The 18221-nt window shown below is 40.1% G+C and overlaps 1 protein-coding gene across 2 annotated transcripts in view; it reads left to right on the top strand.

Annotated features, from left to right (window-relative positions):
• Nucleotides 1-17740, top strand: part of ahrra (aryl-hydrocarbon receptor repressor a) — a 90122-nt gene extending 72382 nt beyond the window's left edge. For both annotated transcript variants that reach the window (XM_058059460.2, XM_058059459.2), the window contains 6 exons: nucleotides 1754-1872; nucleotides 7913-8002; nucleotides 12497-12641; nucleotides 12826-12959; nucleotides 14950-15155; nucleotides 15893-17740. In XM_058059460.2, coding sequence (XP_057915443.2) covers nucleotides 1834-1872; nucleotides 7913-8002; nucleotides 12497-12641; nucleotides 12826-12959; nucleotides 14950-15155; nucleotides 15893-17009 — 1731 coding nt within the window. In that variant the 5' untranslated portion in view covers nucleotides 1754-1833 and the 3' untranslated portion in view covers nucleotides 17010-17740. The remainder of the gene's footprint in view (nucleotides 1-1753; nucleotides 1873-7912; nucleotides 8003-12496; nucleotides 12642-12825; nucleotides 12960-14949; nucleotides 15156-15892) is intronic.
• The last annotated feature ends 481 nt before the right edge of the window (nucleotides 17741-18221 follow it).

Raw genomic sequence — 18221 nt, 5'->3', positions numbered from 1 at the left:
GAAAGACCGTACTGCGGATAGACCTACATGGGGTTATATATATATATATATACGTTTAAAACAGCATCACCTACATCTTCTAGCAGATGGCAGAGCAGGAGGAATGGAACCTATGTTAGGAGATTAACGCTAGATTAGAATTGCCACTTGGCATCTTCTTTTCTCTTTCCAGGGTCGGAACAATAGCGTCAGGGCCTGAAGAAGCCCACTTTCAGGTCACATGGGGACACTGTTTCTACTAAAGGAATGCCTCGCTCACATTTTGTATTTGCAGAACCTGTGTGGGAGAGTTTAAGAGCTAATATGCTAATCATAAAGACAAATATGCCATATTATATGCCATATTTCCAAACTTGATATCCCTTTAGGGCTGCACGGCGGTCGAGTGGTTCGCGCGCTAGGAGACCTTAGTTCAATCCCACCCTCTGCCATCTTTGTGTGGAGTTTGCATGTTCTCCCCGTGCATGCGTGGGTTTTCTCCGGGTACTCCGATTTCCTCCCACATTCCAAAAACATGCTAGGTTAATTGGCGACTCCAAATTGTCAAAATTTAGAGCATAGAAAACCATCTAAAAATGGTTCTCAACATTATTAGAGCCCACTTGACATGAAATAACACCCCTATAGTCACCTTTACACTCATATTAGCCAAATGTAGTGGTCATAATAAGAGAAAATAAGATGTAATATAGACTCATTCTGGCTGCACAGCAACTGAGTGGTTAGCGTACAGACCTCACAGCTAGGAGACCCGAGTTCAAGCCCACCCTCGGCCATCTCTGTGTTGAGTTTGCATGTTCTCCCCGTGCATGCGTTCGGTTTCCTCCCACATTCCAAAAACATGCTAGGTTAATTAGCGACTCCAAATTGTCCATAGGTATGAATGTGAGTGTGAATGGTTGTTTGTCTATATGTGCCCTGTGATTGGCTGGCCACCAGTCCAGGGTGTACCGCGCCTCTCGCCCACTCGAAGACAGCTGGGATAGGCTCCAGCACCCCCGCGACCCTCGTGAGGATAAGCGGTAGAAAACGAATGAATTTAGAGTATAGAAAACCATCTAAAATGGTTCTTAACATTATTAGAGCCCTCTAGACATGAAATAACACCCCTATAGTCACCTTTACACTCATATTAGCCAAATGTAGTGGTCATAACAAAAGAAAATAAGATATTAATATAGACTCATTCCGGCTGCACAGCAACCAAGTGGTTAGCGAGCAGGCCTCACAGCAAGGAGACCCGAGTTCAATTCCACCCTCGGCCATCTTTGTGTGGAGTGTACATGTTCTGGAGTCACCAATTAGAACATACAAGTGGAGAACATGCAAACTCCACACAGAGATGGCCGAGGGTCGAATTGAACTCGGGTCTCCTAGCTGTGAGGCCTGCACGCTAACCCCTCGGTCGCCGTGCAGCCAGAATTAGCCTATATTATGTCTTAATAACGTTAAGAACCATTTTTAGATGTTTTTTATGCTCTAAATTCACTCACACAATAACGAGCTGTTTATTACTGTCTTATTTTCTCTTATTAAGACCACTACGTTAGGCTAATATGAGTGTAAAGGTGACTATAGGGGTGTTATTTCATGTATAGAGGGCTCTAATAACGTTAAGAACCATTTTTAGATGGTTTTTATGCTCTAAATTCACTCACACAATAACAAGCTGTTTATTACTGTAGTCTGCAGTGTTTTTGCACATCATATATTAACGTTGGTATACCTAATAAACCCCTCGTAATTATCACAGTGAACCAAGAGAAGACGCCAAGGAAGCACATCATCAATGCCACATCCTCCAACCCTGAACCCAGGAAAGAGAGCATTCCCATGGGCACGGCCGTCAACGAAAGTGGCCTCCTCTTGGAGGTAAGGAGATCGTGCCACACTGAACACAACTTTAAGTGACGCAGGAGATGAAGTCTGAGTTAATGGAAGAAGGAGGTGGGACAATCTTGTGTGTGTGTGTGTGAGTGTGTGTGTGTGTGTGAGAGAGCGAGACCTTCGCCCTATGCCCTGACCTCTTTTGCCTGGTTTGCGGTGTGGCGTGACATATGGATGAGACCTGAGTGTCAGAGCTGATGAGGGCGCCGGGGACTCGCACATGTTGGTGTGTGTGTGTGTGTGTGTGTGTGAAAGTGAGCAAAAAATCGTAAGGACGACACCCAGCCTGTCACCACCAATCAACGCAAACTCAAGACGTGTTTTTTGCCACTTGACCTTCGACCTTTAAGTGCAAATTAGAACAATGCATATATTCACTTACATCATCATTAATTCAAATAATCAACACACGCAGCTCCGCTTGTCGCCGGGCATTAGCACCCAGAGCCCAGCAAAGCGTATTTGTTGATAAATCAGATCACTGTTTGACGTGCAGTATCCTAATGATGACACTGATCACAGCCCGACAACTGAGCGCTCACACACACACACACACATACACACACATACACACGCGAGCCACTGATGCTTCTGTTAACGTGTTAGGTAGTCTCAATAGGACGGCAAACAAAAGACTAGATTGACCGTAGTGATGCGCCGCCTCCCGTTGCGTGACTCAACCTGCACGAGGGCCTCCTCGCAAACTGTGCATTAGTTGTTACGCTGAGGGGATGATGATGATGATGATGATAGTGATGGTGGTGATGGCGCAGAGGGACAAGAGATTGTGTGCTTGCCGCTTTTCGTTGCGTTTGTGTATATTTGATGTGAGATATAATACATACAATCGGTATCTCAGTATCTCATAGTATCTCATAAAGGCAATAATATAGATATGAAATGGTTATGCTTAAGGGTATCTTAACATACATAAGTGTCATGTATAACATACATAAGATGTCTCTCAATGCTCGGTTTCCTAACACTGGCTCACGGTGATGTCACAGTGAGCCAGTCAACGCCTTACAAGGACTTAACTGTAGCTTTATTGTGTGTAGCTGCTCTATAGGAGTCCACAAGTCAATACAAAGGGATAAAAATAAGCATAATAGGTCCCCTTTAAAAAGAGATGACTCTTTCAGGTCTCCTCAGTTTTTTTGTTGTTGCGTAAATATGTAGATTTCTGAGCAAAATGCATGTAAAACGTAACAAAAAATGTCCAATTATTTACAAAACAACACAACATCAACAAAATACGACAAAAGTCTGCAAAACTAAGAGAAAAAGCAGCCTCCGGGTAACAGTTTTTGTTAGTCTTTAGCAATAACAAAGTGACTATAGGGGTGTTATTTCATGTATAGAGGGCTCTAATAATGTTAAGAACCATTTTTAGATGATTTTCTATGCTCTAAATTCATTCATTTTCTACCGCTTATCCTCACGAGGGTCGCGGGCGATGCTGGAGCCTATCCCAGCTGTCTTCGGGGCGAGAGGCGGGGTACACCCTGGACTGGTCGCCAGCCAATCACAGGGCACATATAGACAAACAACCATTCACACTCACATTCAAAGCTATGGGCAATTTGGAGTCACCAATTAGAACATGCAAGTGGAGAATATGCAAACTCCACACAGATATGGCTGAGGGTGGAATTGAACTCAGGTGTCCTGGCTGTGAGGCCTGCGCGCTAACCCCTCGGTCGCCGTGCAGCCAGAATGATCCTATATTATGTCTTATTTTCTCTTATTAAGACCACTACGTTTGGCTAATGTGAGTGTAAAGGTGACTATAGGGGTGTTATTTAATGTATAGAGGGCTCTAATAATGTTAAGAACCATTTTTGGTGGTTTTCTATGCTATAAATTCATTCATTTTCTATCGTTTATCCTCACGAGGGTCACAGGGATGCTGGAGCCTATCCTAGCTGTCTTCGGGAGAGAGGCGGTGAAGACAGCCAGCCAGCCAATTACAGGGCACATATAGACAAACAACCATTCACACTCACATTCATAACCTGGACCAATATTTAATATCTATAGGCATTTTTTGATTTGGCTAGAAACTAATTAATTGCATTTCAATGGGGAAAATTAAACTCGTAAGTCAAGGCACCACTGTCTTTGAATTCAGTGTACAGCTTTTAAAACGGTATCGATCTATGATCCACTGAAAATAAGTCAAAATAAGTGAGTGACAAGTTAATTGTGGTGACACTTGAATATTTTTTCTCCTATCATGCACGGAATGAAAATAATTACCAAGAATGTTCCAATGCAGGTGTAATAGAATGAGAATGAGAGTTGAAATCCCAGTGACTCACTGCTAACTAAACATGACTGTGAACAATTAGCATTGATTTCACTGGATGTCCTCCAGCACATTTAGTTGAATTATTGGATTCAAATTCTGCATAAGGAATGCATGTGCGCCTCCTGGCAGCACAGGTCTCTTATTTTCATCCTGAACCCAGTCTGGCTGTCTTCGTCTGGCTAAATCAAATGAAACAAGACGACTTTGCTTCTTCTCGTTGGCCTGTCTTGCCTCCAAATCCAGCAAAGAAGCCTATATCTAATTTTGGGCTCTGCGTGCAAAGGGCCTCTAAAGATTCTGGAGTCAAAGCTTTTAGTCTCCCAAGGGCAGTTATGGGAGCCGAGGGCGCCGTAAGTCACAGATATGTTGCATGGCGGCCAAGCAGCAGGTGCCTGTTTCCATGACTTAAAGGCCTCAGTATGTGAAGACAGAAAACTCACAAAAACATCCACCGGTATCAATACAGGAGTGATCTATTCCTGTCCAAACAGCATGAATTATCTATGAATAAAAGATATTAAATTGTAAATACTGAGCGTTAAGATGATGTGTTTTCCAGGGAAGGGTATTTGTTCCAGGAAAAGAACTGAAAAAAATGCAAATACATTTACAAGAGAATTGGAATTTTCACTGACCATTGTAAAACATCATAAATCATGCTGTTTGTGGTTGACTTAAACCTATTATCAGTTAAAATAATATGCACATTAAAGCAAATTTCCTGAATTAAACACTTCAAGCATAAAAATGGCAAAATAAACCAAAATACTAATATAAAGCATTCAAATACGTACATTGTAATAATATGCATTACTCTAAACTGGTCACTACGTATCAGTAATGTTATTGTAATGTACGGCATTATTATTTATTTATTATTATCTGAACAGGCACAATAATCCCTAACACCTACATCAAGCTAAAACTCAACTCTGAACCCCCAACGTCACTTCCTGTCCACTCTTATGCCCTCGCACCGTAGCACATCTACATCTACAGAGTCTTATTCATGTCTGTAAATGGTATATTTACTCTTATTATGTCTACTGTAGGGTTGCACAATGGTCGAGTGGTTAGCGCGCAGACCTCACAGCTGGGGTAGGCTCCAGCACCCCAGCGACCCTCGTGAGGATAAGCGGTAGAAAATGAATTAATTTAGAGCATAGAAAAATTTTTTCTTAACATTATTAGAGCCCTCTAGACATGAAATAACACCCCTATAGTCACCTTTACACTCATATTAGCCAAATGTAGTGGTCATAATAAGAGAAAATAAGATATAATATAGACTCATTCTGGCTGCACAGCAACCGAGTGGTTAGCGAGCAGACCTCACAGCAAGGAGACTCGAGTTCAATTCCACCCTCGGCCATCTTTGTGTGGAGTTTGCATGTTCTCCCCCGTGCATGTGTGGGGTTTTTTTCCCGGGTACTCCGGTTTCCTCCCACATTCCAAAAACATGCTAGGTTAATTAGCGACTCCAAATTGTCCATAGGAATGTGAGTGTGAATGGTTGTTTGTCTATATGTGCTCTGTGATTGGCTGGCCACCAGTCCAGGGTGTACCCCGCCTCTTGTCCGAAGACAGCTGGGATAGGCTCCAGCACCCCCCGCAACCCTTGTGAGGATAAGCAGTAGAAAATGAATGAATGAATGTATATTATATTGGGTAAGACAAGTGTAAAAGTGACTATAGGGGTGCTATTTCATTTATACAGGGCTCTAATAATGTTGAAAAACATATTTAAAGAGGTTCCCAATGCTCTAACTATAAAGAAATTCAATGTATAAAGAAGGAATCCTACTAATTTATCGTGATAAATGAGGGATTACTGTTAAACAAATTAATTTTAGCATCTTTAATACACAAAATGTATTACATTTTTCTGTATGCGGCCCTCTGTATAAAAAGTTTGGATACCCCTAATGTAAGGGATACTGGACAGAAGCAGTTTTCTCGTATTTTAACCATATTAAAAATGGACTTAGTCATAATACTCATTCATAAAAACGCTGTATTGTTATTTAAGGCTAATTAATTACAGTCTCGCTATATTGATATTTTCACTCCTGTCATTATCCTATTATGCTTCCTATTTAGGAGTGATTTATTTTCGTGTCACGGCATGAACCTGCTTGCTGAGGCAATTGATGGCGGGTAGACGGAGAGGGTGACATAGAATAGTGAGTACAAACACACACCAGGGAAGACCTGCGTAGTCTCGCAGTAAAATAGAAGCGACAGACTTTGGCAGCAGCAGTCACGCAAGTGAAGTAGCCTTGCTGTTGTCACGCTATCACAGCTGTGCGCGCGCCGTCACACACACACACACACACACACACACACTCTTTCACATCTCCTTCCTGTGCTTTCTTCTTCCTCTGCTGCTTGTTTTTCAACTCTTGCTTAGCTTTCCATCTGGCTGCCCCTTGACCGAAGATTTTTTTTTTTTTTTTTTGCACATTATGTTTGAATCAGCACTGTGTGAAGTTTATAAACATATTACTGCCACCGTATTTGGATTTTCCAGTTGTTTACCATTCAAAATAACATGTCTTTCGACATATGAGTATAGTAATTACATCACTTTTTAATGACGGGTAATTTATAATGTTGTACAGTAAGTAAGCAAAAGTCTTAGGTCACCATTAGAGTCAAGTAAAACAACTTTTTATTTTTATTATGTCAACTGGTTCTGTAGTTTGTCAAGTAAACAAGTTGTCATTTATTGTATGTTTTGTTTTAAAAACAGAATTCAAAAAATACAACAAAAAGTGAGAAAACCTTGAAACTGAAAGCAAAAAAGAGCCCTCTAGACACAAAATAACACCCCTATAGTCACCTTTACACTCATACTGGCCAATACAGTAGATATAATGGGGAAGTTTTAAACATTATTAGAGCCCTCTAGACATAAAATAACACCCCTACAGTCACCTTTACACTCATATTAACCAATACAGTAGACATAATAAGACTCAATCAGACATTTGATTGTATATAATGCTACAGGAAGTGACGTCGGGAGTTCAGAGTTCAGTTTTAAATTGTCACGAATTACAGACCGTGTTTTTATTATGGTTCCTGTTGTGAGCTCATTCAAACCTGCAATAAAGGTCTGTTGTTCCAGCTATGAAGCACATGGAAAACATTTGTAAATACGTTTTTAAACATTATTAGAGCCCTCTAGACATAAAATAACACCCCTATAGTCACCTTTACACTCATATTAGCCAATACAGTAGACATAATAAGACTCAATCAGACATTTGATTGTATGTGTTGCTACAGGAAGTGACGTCGAGAGTTCAGAGTGTTTTTATGATGGTTCTTGTTGTGAGTTCATTCAAACCTGCAATAAAGGTCTGTTGTTCCAGCAATCAAGCGCATAGAAAACCTGTTTACAACTTTGTGAATATATTTTTAAACATTATTAGAGCCCTCCAGACATAAAATATCACCTCTATAGTCACCTTTACACTCATATTGCCCGCAACAGTAACCCATCCATCCATTGTCTATGCCGCTTATCCTTACTATGGTCAAGGGTAGGCTGGAGCCTATCCCAGCTGTCTTTGGGTAAGAGGCAGGTTAATATTGCACATTCATTCAGTTGCTGTTGTTTTATGCTTCTTAATAAAATAGTAATAATGATGATTAACACATGTTGACAGTCAAACTGTACTAATGCAGTTTGTTTGTTTATGTGTGTAGTCTCTGACAGGATTCGCCTTGGTGGTGAGCAGTGATGGGATGGTGTTTTATGCCTCGTCAACCATTGTGGACTATCTGGGATTCCATCAGGTTGGTCCAACTTTTGCACTATTGTACAGGAGCATTATGTTTACTTCCTGGTCTGGATCAACAAGTGTCAAAGATGGGTCAGCTCCTTGAGCCAGCATAAATGCTAATAGCTATCTTGAGGACAGAGTTACCACTAGGCTTAGAGGCCAGGGTGAGGTGAATGCCTCAGTTTCACCTTGAAATGTGTGTGTGTGTGTGTGTGTGTGTACGTCTGTGTGTTGATAAGTCGCCAGTGGTTTAGCTTCCTTCCTCTCCAGTGGCCATATCAAGCCAGTCATTAATTATGGATAATATCAACATGGCCTCGCCTGCTCCGAGATGCTGAATTCATGCCGCTCTTTTACAACCACAAATAAAGTGCTTTTCACTGTTTTCAGGCCCCCTTCCCCCCGCCCTTATGTTCACATCTCTCTCTCACACACACATCACATTGACACTTTGCAATTGGAATTATTCTGCAACAATGATCCCACTTGACTGACAATCAAACAGGGATGCAGATTAGTCTGGAATCAATGAGCATACCGTGTGTGTGTGTGTGTGTGTATGTATATATATATATATATATATATATATATATATATATATATATATTTATACATATATGTATATGTCTATAATTTGTATGTCTTGAGGACCATAACAATGAACCAAACCCACACAGAGATGCCCAAGCTGAGATTCGAACCCAGGTCTTCCCGATCTCCTGACTGTGTGGCCTACATGCTAACCACTTACACCTACATGCACCATGCAGCCCCCCCCCCACAGAATCATAGAGAAACTTTATTTTATCTTATATTACAACTTAAAAAAAACATATTTTTTGTTTAATATTTCAACTCTGTGCTACTCGAGAATAAACTTCATGAAAAACTAATGTAAATGACATTATTATTTTTCCATAATATTACCAGTTTAAAAAAACAATATAAATAACATTATTTTTTCATAATATTACAAGTTTCAAAAATTATGTAAATTACAATATTCTTTTTCATAATATTACAAGTTTAATCTCGAGTAGCACAGAGTTGAAATATAACTCAGAATATTAGGAAAAAATAATAATGTCATTTACATTATTATTTTTCATAATATGAGTTTATTCCCATAAAATTGCAACTTCTCATTAGAATATGATATTTTTTTTCCTCTCAACATTTTGACTTTATTTTCATAACATGACAACAGCAGATGGGTTTTTGTTGTTGCAATTTTCAAACAATTTTCTTTTTGTAATATTCTACTTTTATTCCCATAATGTTTTGAGCTTATTCCCATAATATTTTGACTTTTTCCCCAACCCACTTTTCTAAAAAAACTTCAAAAATAATATTAATATTTAAACTCTATATGACTACAATTATGTCATTTTGAAGTGTAATGTTACGACACTATTCTCATGAAATTTGTTAGAAAACTTGTTAGATTATAACTTTTTTCTGTTAATATTTTGACTTTTTTCTTGTCAAATTCCTGCTGATTTAAAATGTTTGCTGTTCTCGTTTTTGTGAAATTGTATTTTAGAATGTACATCTTTGGACACCCCTGGAGTAGAGCGTGCTTTTAGGCAAAATCTGTGTATAATCTTTAAAAAATAAAAATAAAAATGATGTTGAAGCTGAAGCTTACTTTGCACTGAACAGGAAGTCACTGTTTGCATGTCTTACTGCTGTGTAACTAGACTACTAGTTATGTTACTGTTGTCAACACCAACACCTGTCGACATTTTCACAGAAATGACTACTCTGGGTGTCACATTTTATGCTGGCGTCAACTGAAGCGGTTACTTTTTTAGTAATAAGAAGAACACCAGGACTGGATGAGTAGTTCGACATAACACAGAATGGATATATGGTTACAATGACGGCCCTTGAACATCCCAGCATGCACATCACTTTTGTGTGGTTTGGTTTTATGTTCACCAAAGACAGGAAATGACTATTTATTTATTTTTTATAAACATGACAACACAAATGTAGTTCTCAGTGCTCTCGTATGCGTCCCATAAAACAGGTGACTTTGAAGGCTGAGTGTTGACTGTCTACTCATCCAAAAAAGTCTTTCTTTAAAAGCCCACAGACCATCATGTTGGATTTTAGACGCTGTCTAGAAAAACATTCCCACATTTTTCGTTGTTTTTAAGTCCCTTAGTTGGCCTTGACAACATGTCATGTAATCCCGTGCCCACAATTGTAGTCAAAGGGACACTTATCCCTAATATACCGCAAGGATAAACACACATAGTAGCACCACAAAAGAAGATCAGAAAAACTCCAAAGACCTTTGATCGTATTTTCCGCCGCAGTTCGTCTTTGAAGGCTAGCAAAATTATCACTTCCTTGCCTTTTCCTCTTCCCTTTTTTTTTTTTTTTTTAAAGAAACATAAACAATAGTCATTCAATCCATCTGTCTGCCGGACTGCCGGTAGGGCACCAAAACCACATGGTGAGGACGTTGGGAACAGATTGTATTTTTGGAGGCAGTCGATCAAAAGCCCTCGCGTGCCACCAGTGTGGAAATTTCGGAGAGAGAGAGGGAAGAGGAGAAGGTTGAACATGCTAGTGAGGAATCTGTCAGGGAATGACAGAAAAGCAAAGCAATTGCCGGGGAAAAAAAAAAAAGTAAGATGACGAGAGCAGGCTGGAGTCTGACTCACTGTGTGTATGCATGTGTGTGTAAATGGCGAGGGTAAGCTAGGCCGGACTGCTGTTCGGGAGCTGGTGTCACGCGATGTTTGACAAACACAGCTGCCCTCACTGGCCCTGCAGCTGCCCTCGCTTTTACTGTACTTGCAAAACTGTGACAGCGTGACTTCCATTGACTCGGGTGTACAATGTGACGTAAACGTCTTCTCTCAGCAGAAACGATCGGAATCTTCCAGCCTATATCTGCATCTACCACATAAAACAATGACATAAATTATTCATTTACCGCTTATCCTCACTAGGGTCACGGGGGGTGCTGGAGCCTATCCCAGTTGTCTTCGGGCAAGAGGTCGCCAGCCAATCACAGGGCACATATAGACAAACAACCATTCACACTCACATTCATACCTATGGACAATTTGGAGTCGCCAATTAACCTAGCATGTTTTTGGAATGTGGGAGGAAACCGGAGTACCCGGAGAAAACCCACGCATGCACGGGGAGAACATGCAAACTCCACACAGAGATGGCTGAGGGTGGAATCGAACTCGGGTCTCCTAGCTGTGAGGCCTGCCCACTAACAACATAATAACAATGGATGGTTTATATTTAAACTATATGTACATACTGCATCATTTTAATATATTGATAATCTAATATGAATAAATATTCTTAAAATTCTTAAATTAAATTCTTAAAATATATTTTTGTGTTTTTTTATTATTGTAATTATTTGCTTAATTAAATGAAAAATAATGCATTTTTTAAACTTTTGTAAACCTTCGTACATTCTACAAATCATTACATTAAAAATAATACATAGCTAGTTGTAAATATATTTGAAAGCTATACATAGATATATAATTTTAGTATAAACATAACTGGATAATATTCTGATTGAATAAATATTTTAATGCATTACTTGTATTTATTTGCTATATTATTGGATTCTTTTTTAAATAATTAGAATTTTTTATCAAATGAAATAAAGTACGTGAAAAAGTATTAAATATGTATTTATATATATATATTTAGTAAATATTTTTAATCAAGGTCATAACATCATAAAATTAATGTTAAGAATGTTTTCTTTTAAATGTCTGTCTTTTTTACATTTTACAAAATGTATTATTAACCATTATTGTTATATTTATAATAATAATATATAGCTGTATAATATATCGGGTGTGCTTAAAAATCGAGCTACGCATTATTTTTAATGTAATGATTTGTAGAATGTACAAAGCTTTACAAAAGTTTAAAAAAATGCATTATTTTTCATTTAATTATGCAAATAATTACATATGAAATAATTACAATAATAAAAAACGCAAAAATATGTTTTTAAAATAAAAATGCAATATCGCTTGATATCAGTATCTAATTTTTTCCCGATTATGAAAGCCAATATTTTAAAAAAAATGCTGCATAGAACAGATAATGTGTTCATTCCACCACAAGAGATATGTCATGTTAAACATATCGGTATTGGAAATTGAGATTTGGACAATATCGGACATCCCTAATATAAATGAAATATATATAAAATAAATAAATATATATATTTTATATATATATATATATATATATATATATATATATATTTTTTTTTTTTTTTATTTTTTTCTCTGTGATTTAATGTATTAATTTGAATATAATAATCATTATTATTGTTCGTTATTATAGGCAGGAACAAAAAAGATCCACACATATATCTAGTTGATTAATCCTTCGCCACATTCTCACATTGCATGTGATGCTAAATAATTCATTTTGTGTCTGAAGCTTTTTTTTAATCCAAGATTCACACGGTAAACTTCTCTGCATGATTCCTTCTTTGTAGACGGATGTGATGCACCAGAACGTGTTTGACTACATCCACATAGACGACCGCCAGGAGTTCAGAAGCCAACTGCACTGGGCCATGTGTCCCCAACAGCACCAGGGGGCATCAGCGCATCAGGACACCCAGCTCACTGCAGGGACTGGTGGGTCATTTATTACAGGAAATGAAAACGGTCGCCGCTGAAATGTGCCGACGCGCCAAGTTAAACTGCAACTAATCCATCACTTTAATGATGTAATTGCATTCATATCCATGTACTTTATGGCTTCATTTCTGTGTATTTTGCGATACAAAGGAAAACGATTACACGCTGGTTTTGCATTTAGGTGACGACTTTGCGGTGAGCAGCCTGTTCCACTCTCCAGAAGCGGGGGGCATTCCTGCCGAGCTCTCCTGCTTTCTAAACAGATGCTTCATAGCCAGGGTTCGCTGTCTCTTGGACAGCACATCTGGATTCTTGGTGAGTGATACGAATACTTCAAGATGCAAAGCCAGTGGTCAAAATCCTCTTGGAAGTGGGGTTCAGGTTCAATTAAAGTTATATGACGCATGTGCAGCAGGAAGTGTTCTTCTACCAGTGTGTAATTGAAGATAATGGACTACACACCGTCTTGCATATTAAGGAGACGGACTGGTTCGTCTCAAGAAGAAAAGCGCTTGAGGTCGGATGACAGGACCGAGCAGAACAGGAGTTGACCGAGTCCATTCTGCTTGACATTGGCACACAACAGAAATTCTATACGGCAATTTTCTGTGCTAGGAGCAGTTCGGAATCAAATCAAACGATTGTGAATGGTTTCCTCATCCGTCAAAGTTATTGCTGAAAAGATACAACACTAAGATCAAATAAAGAATATAAGGAACTGAGTATTTCAACTAGAACAACATTGCCATGTCTAAGTGTAGAGCTACAGATGAGTGTGCGTCGCCGCATTAGCGGGTACTTCCTGATTCAAGGGGTGTCCAATGAAAGGATGCTAGGGCTACTTTTGTCATTTGTAAACAAACACTGCAAGAAGTTATGCGAGGAGTCCACTGGGCCGGTGCCAGTTGGTGCCAGTTCACGACAAAGATTATGTGATTGGCGCGTAGTGGCTCGCTGTGGCGCTGAATAATGGCAACATGGAATTTTTGGAGCGAACTGGTGCAAACTGGCACCAACTGGCACCGGCCCAGTGGACTCATAGCATCATTGGCGCAACTTGGATCGCGCCATTACATTCCAGTTGATTCCAAGTGGCAAGTGACGCAACAAAGATTTTAAACATTTTGACATTGTCTTGCCGCCAAAGTAAATTTTTGCCGCCATGAGCCAATTGGGAGGCAGTTTGAGCCACTGCACGCCACTAGGCACCTTACTGGTGACACTAGGCACCACAGCAAATTGCATTGACGCGAACTGGCACCAACTGGCGCCAGCTCAGTGGACTCTCAGCATTACATATACTGTATTTGTGATGTAGTGAAAAAGCCTTTAGTATTATTAACTTCAGTCAGAGCTCTTGTTTCTCCTTTTTTTATGGACATTTATAATTAATATGTAATTACATTTGCTAATTTTGTGACTTTATTCTCACAATATTTTGACTTAATTCCCATATAAGAACTTTTTTCCAACCTAATTTAGCAAACTGCTTTTTATTTCTCTTATTATGATTTTGAAAATAATGTATTTTTTTCTTTAATAAATAAATAAATAATTTGCTAATTTTATGGCTTTATTCTCTCTTTATAATATTTTGACTTCCTTCCCATATAATAACTTTTTTCCTACTCAATTTAACTTTTTTTATTTCTCTTATTATGATTTTGAAAATATTGTATTTTTTCTTTAATAAATAAATAAATAAAATAATAATTGTAATAAATAAATAATACAATTAAAAACAAATCTTTTTCTTGTGAAATTATACTTCGGATCCCCTAAGTAAGCCACGCTAGCTCACCCTTACCGACTTCATAAAACAATCGAAGCTTGCATCAATGGAGACACAGACTACAGAGATGTGATTGGTCGGCTTATGCTGCCTATCCTCACAAGGCTCTTGGATACGCTGGAGCTTATCCCAGCTGTCTTCGGGCGAGAGGCGGGGTACACCCTGGACTGGTCGGCAGCCAATCACAGGGCACATATAGACAAACTATCTATGAAAATATGAAGGTGAAAAATCATTTATCAAGTAAATGTGCTAGCTTTGTTTAAGCCAACAACCGCTTATGTCGACGAGAGTCAGCCAATCCAACAGCTTCCACTTTACTGGATTCATATTCAAGACCAGTTTGGTCATAAAGTAGGTTTTCCTCCTCCACAAGTCAAGCCCAGTCTGACCAACCACTAACCCGTAATGATGATTAATTAAAAAAAATATATCCTGTATAATCACTTTACTGCCAAAATGTAAACCCTGCCATGTTCAAACCACCAAATTTCTTCCTGTCTCCCATTCCAGACAATGCAGTTTCAGGGTCGGCTGAAGTTCCTTCACGGACAGAAGAAGAAGTCAGCCTCCGGAGCTCCGCTTCCTCCCCAGCTGGCTCTCTTCTGCATAGCTGTACCCCTTCTACTGCCCTCCATTACCGAGATGAAAATGAAGAACATGCTAATGCGAGGAAAGAACAAAAGCGGAGGAGGCATTATCTCTACACTGGAGCATGGGTAAGAGTGACCAGAGTGTGTTTATTAATATATTATTATAATATCAGTTTGTAACATTAGCCCGAGCTAAAGGGCGATATGTCAGTGTTCACAGTTACTCAGGCGGGTGATTATTATTATTATTATTCATGACACAAGAAGAGAGAAACCCCATTAATAGATTGGCATGCATCTCCTCATATTATTTATTGATTGGAGTCGTGGTTTTCGAGTAGTGCCCAATGAACCTTCAGATGCTAGAATTGTACTTAGTCCAACATGGAGCTCCACCAAAGCTGAATAGCAATTTATTGAGTGTTAGGCAACCTTTTCTCCGTAAGTAGGGATCGACAAACCCAGCACTCACCAACATAACTCTTCTCCTGTATTGACATGATGATAAATGAAGATATTGTTAAAGATTGGTCCATAAACAAGCAGTCCTGGCCATCATTGATCTTGCGGTTCTTGGATGTTTACTCTGTTTTCAATTGTAAGATGACGCGCATCTCGGAAAAGATGACTCACTTCTTGAACGACTCTCTCATGAACTTATGTGAACCAAAAACCTTAATATTTGTTCACTGAGTCATTAATGTACTGGTTGACATTCCCACCCAGGGATATTTTTGGAAGTCATAGGAAATATTTGTATTATCTTAAAGGATCGCAACTAAAAATTTAATGTCGACAAAAGCGTCAACCGTGTATTTCCACTGTAATTCAAGTCTCCGCCTCCTTTCTATTCTGTCTTACAGAGAACGAGGCGAACACCTCCGCAGGCATTCCTTTAGCGGGGGAATGGGCGATGTAGCTGACCCTCTCCTCCTCTCCTGTCCAACCCCCGGGGGCACTCATAGGGGCCACCACACTCCCTGGACCCCACTCACCAAAGACAACCTCAAGTTCCGCACTGATGGCTACTATAACCAAGAGGAGCCTCTCAACTTCTGCAAGTCGTCCATGTCTTCCCATAAGGGCCTCAGTCCAGGATTAGGGAGCGGTTGGCCTCTGCGGCCAACCTCCGGGGCCCTCAGAGGGGGCCAGGGTGTCGGCTACGTTCCTACTAACCGCTTAAACAAGGCCGGCCAATATGGGAAGCCGTACCGTCTTTCTCCCAGCTGCCACAGCAGCAGAAACGGTGAGGTGTTTGTGTCCAAGCTCTACGGGAATCTCCAGATTCCAGCGGACCCAGACCCCTACTGCGTTGATTTAGTGAAAAGCGAGAACGGTTACGGCGAATGCTACGACGGCCACCTGATGTCCGAGATGCCACCCATTAAAGTAGAGCACGACTCAGACTCCGAGAATGGCTGCGATCCTTACGGGCGCCCCTGGGCAAACCGGGATCCGGATGTTATGGACCGTCGCTACGGTAACGGGATATACGACCAGAGCTCCGGCCTCCAACTGAAATCCGAGGCCGATTATTACGATTTGCAGTACTCGCCCTGCCAGCGTGGCAAGGCGAGCATCAGCCCACCGTACAACAGCGGCAACTTTCAGAACTATGCAGTAAACAACAGCGGACGTTTGCTGAAATGCGACAAAGACTTGGGCAACAACGACAACGGCCAATTTAGCCCTCAGAGACTCTCTCACACCCAATGCAGTAATCAATCAGTCAACCTCATCAACTCGCACGTCTACCAACAGGAGCCTCAAAAGGCCTACTTGCACCAGGACTTCAACAAGCATTATGAGTTCAAAGGTCACGGGCTCATCCATTCCATCAAGCGAGAGCCAATGGACTCCCCGCCGTGGTCCGAGGGCGGCCATGACATGAGTAAAGCCATGACGGCCGGTCCAAGGAACGTTATGCCGTGTGCGAGCACGGGGCCTCACAAATCAAGTCCTTTCATTTATATGCCCTAAAAATGTGTCGTGCCCCCCCCTCGCCCCCGTCATCAACCACACAAAAACACACAATGTAGAATAGTACTATCGTTTTCCCCTGCACATTTACCAGCATGAAAATGCAGGAAGTCAACATTCTTCACTTTGACGAAGATGTGACAAAACATGCTCAGGTTCTCGTGTTAGTGTTTTGACAATCAAAACCCATATTTTGAATTGGTGAATTTTGTCTTTTCTAGTTGGTTCCAAGCACTTTTGGATTAGTGGAATCATGTGTAGACGCAACCGCTTATTTCATGTATTGTGCATTCATGTGTTTGGACATTTTTTGCTCTCACGTCATAACACCAATGTCAAATTTCTACGCAGGAGACGACTTACCTCTGACACGGGGGTTTCTTCAAGGGAGGTTAGGTTGGAACATGTTTCAGCACTTATCGCCCACACTGAAAAATGAAAACGCAATGCATCAACACCTGCTGGATATCAGGTAGAATAACATACAGTGGATCCTCTAAGGTTCAACACCATCACTAATACTACAAACGCTAATTCTCATTGGAAATACAGCGCTAGCTAGTGACAGCATTGAGGGCAAATGTAATCGTAATGTAAATGTAAAGTCAATATCCCTCGAATTGCTCGACTCAAATCGACATAAGCAGCTGTTAACATAACCGAAAACAGCTTTGATCATGACGAGCAGGGGTGTCCAAACTTTTTCCATCACGGAAAAACCGCATACTGAATTTTTTTTTTCCCACACATGCAGATGTGTGCATGGGCAATACCCTTTATATGTAGTATTCCACAGTGGTTATTAAGTGTCACTAGTGTTACTGTAATGTACGGTGAGACACACAAGCACCAGACTGAAGAGTTGGAACAACAGAAAACAGAAACGATAATAATTTATTCATTCATTCATGGGTGGAATTGAACTTAGGTCTCCTAGCTGTGAGGCCTGCGCGTTAACCACTCGGACCCCGTGCAGCCGGAATGAGCCTATATTATGTCTTATTTTCTCTTATTAAGACCATTACATTTGGCTAATATGAATGTAAAGTTGACTATAGGGGTGTTATTTCATGTATAGAGGGCTCTAATAATGTTAAGAACAATTTTTTGATGGTTTTCTATGCTCTAAATTCATTCATTTTCAACCGCTTATCCTCACGACGGTCGCGGGGGATGCTGGAGCCTATCCCAGCTGGCTTCGGGCGAGAGGCG

This window comes from Doryrhamphus excisus, linkage group LG5, assembly GCF_037039965.1.
Source record: "Doryrhamphus excisus strain RoL-2023G ecotype Guam linkage group LG5, RoL_Dexc_Guam_v1.1, whole genome shotgun sequence".
NCBI lineage: Eukaryota > Metazoa > Chordata > Actinopteri > Syngnathiformes > Syngnathidae > Doryrhamphus > Doryrhamphus excisus.
The sequence above is the reverse complement of the archived record's forward strand: the minus strand, read 5'-3'. Positions and strand labels throughout refer to the sequence as shown.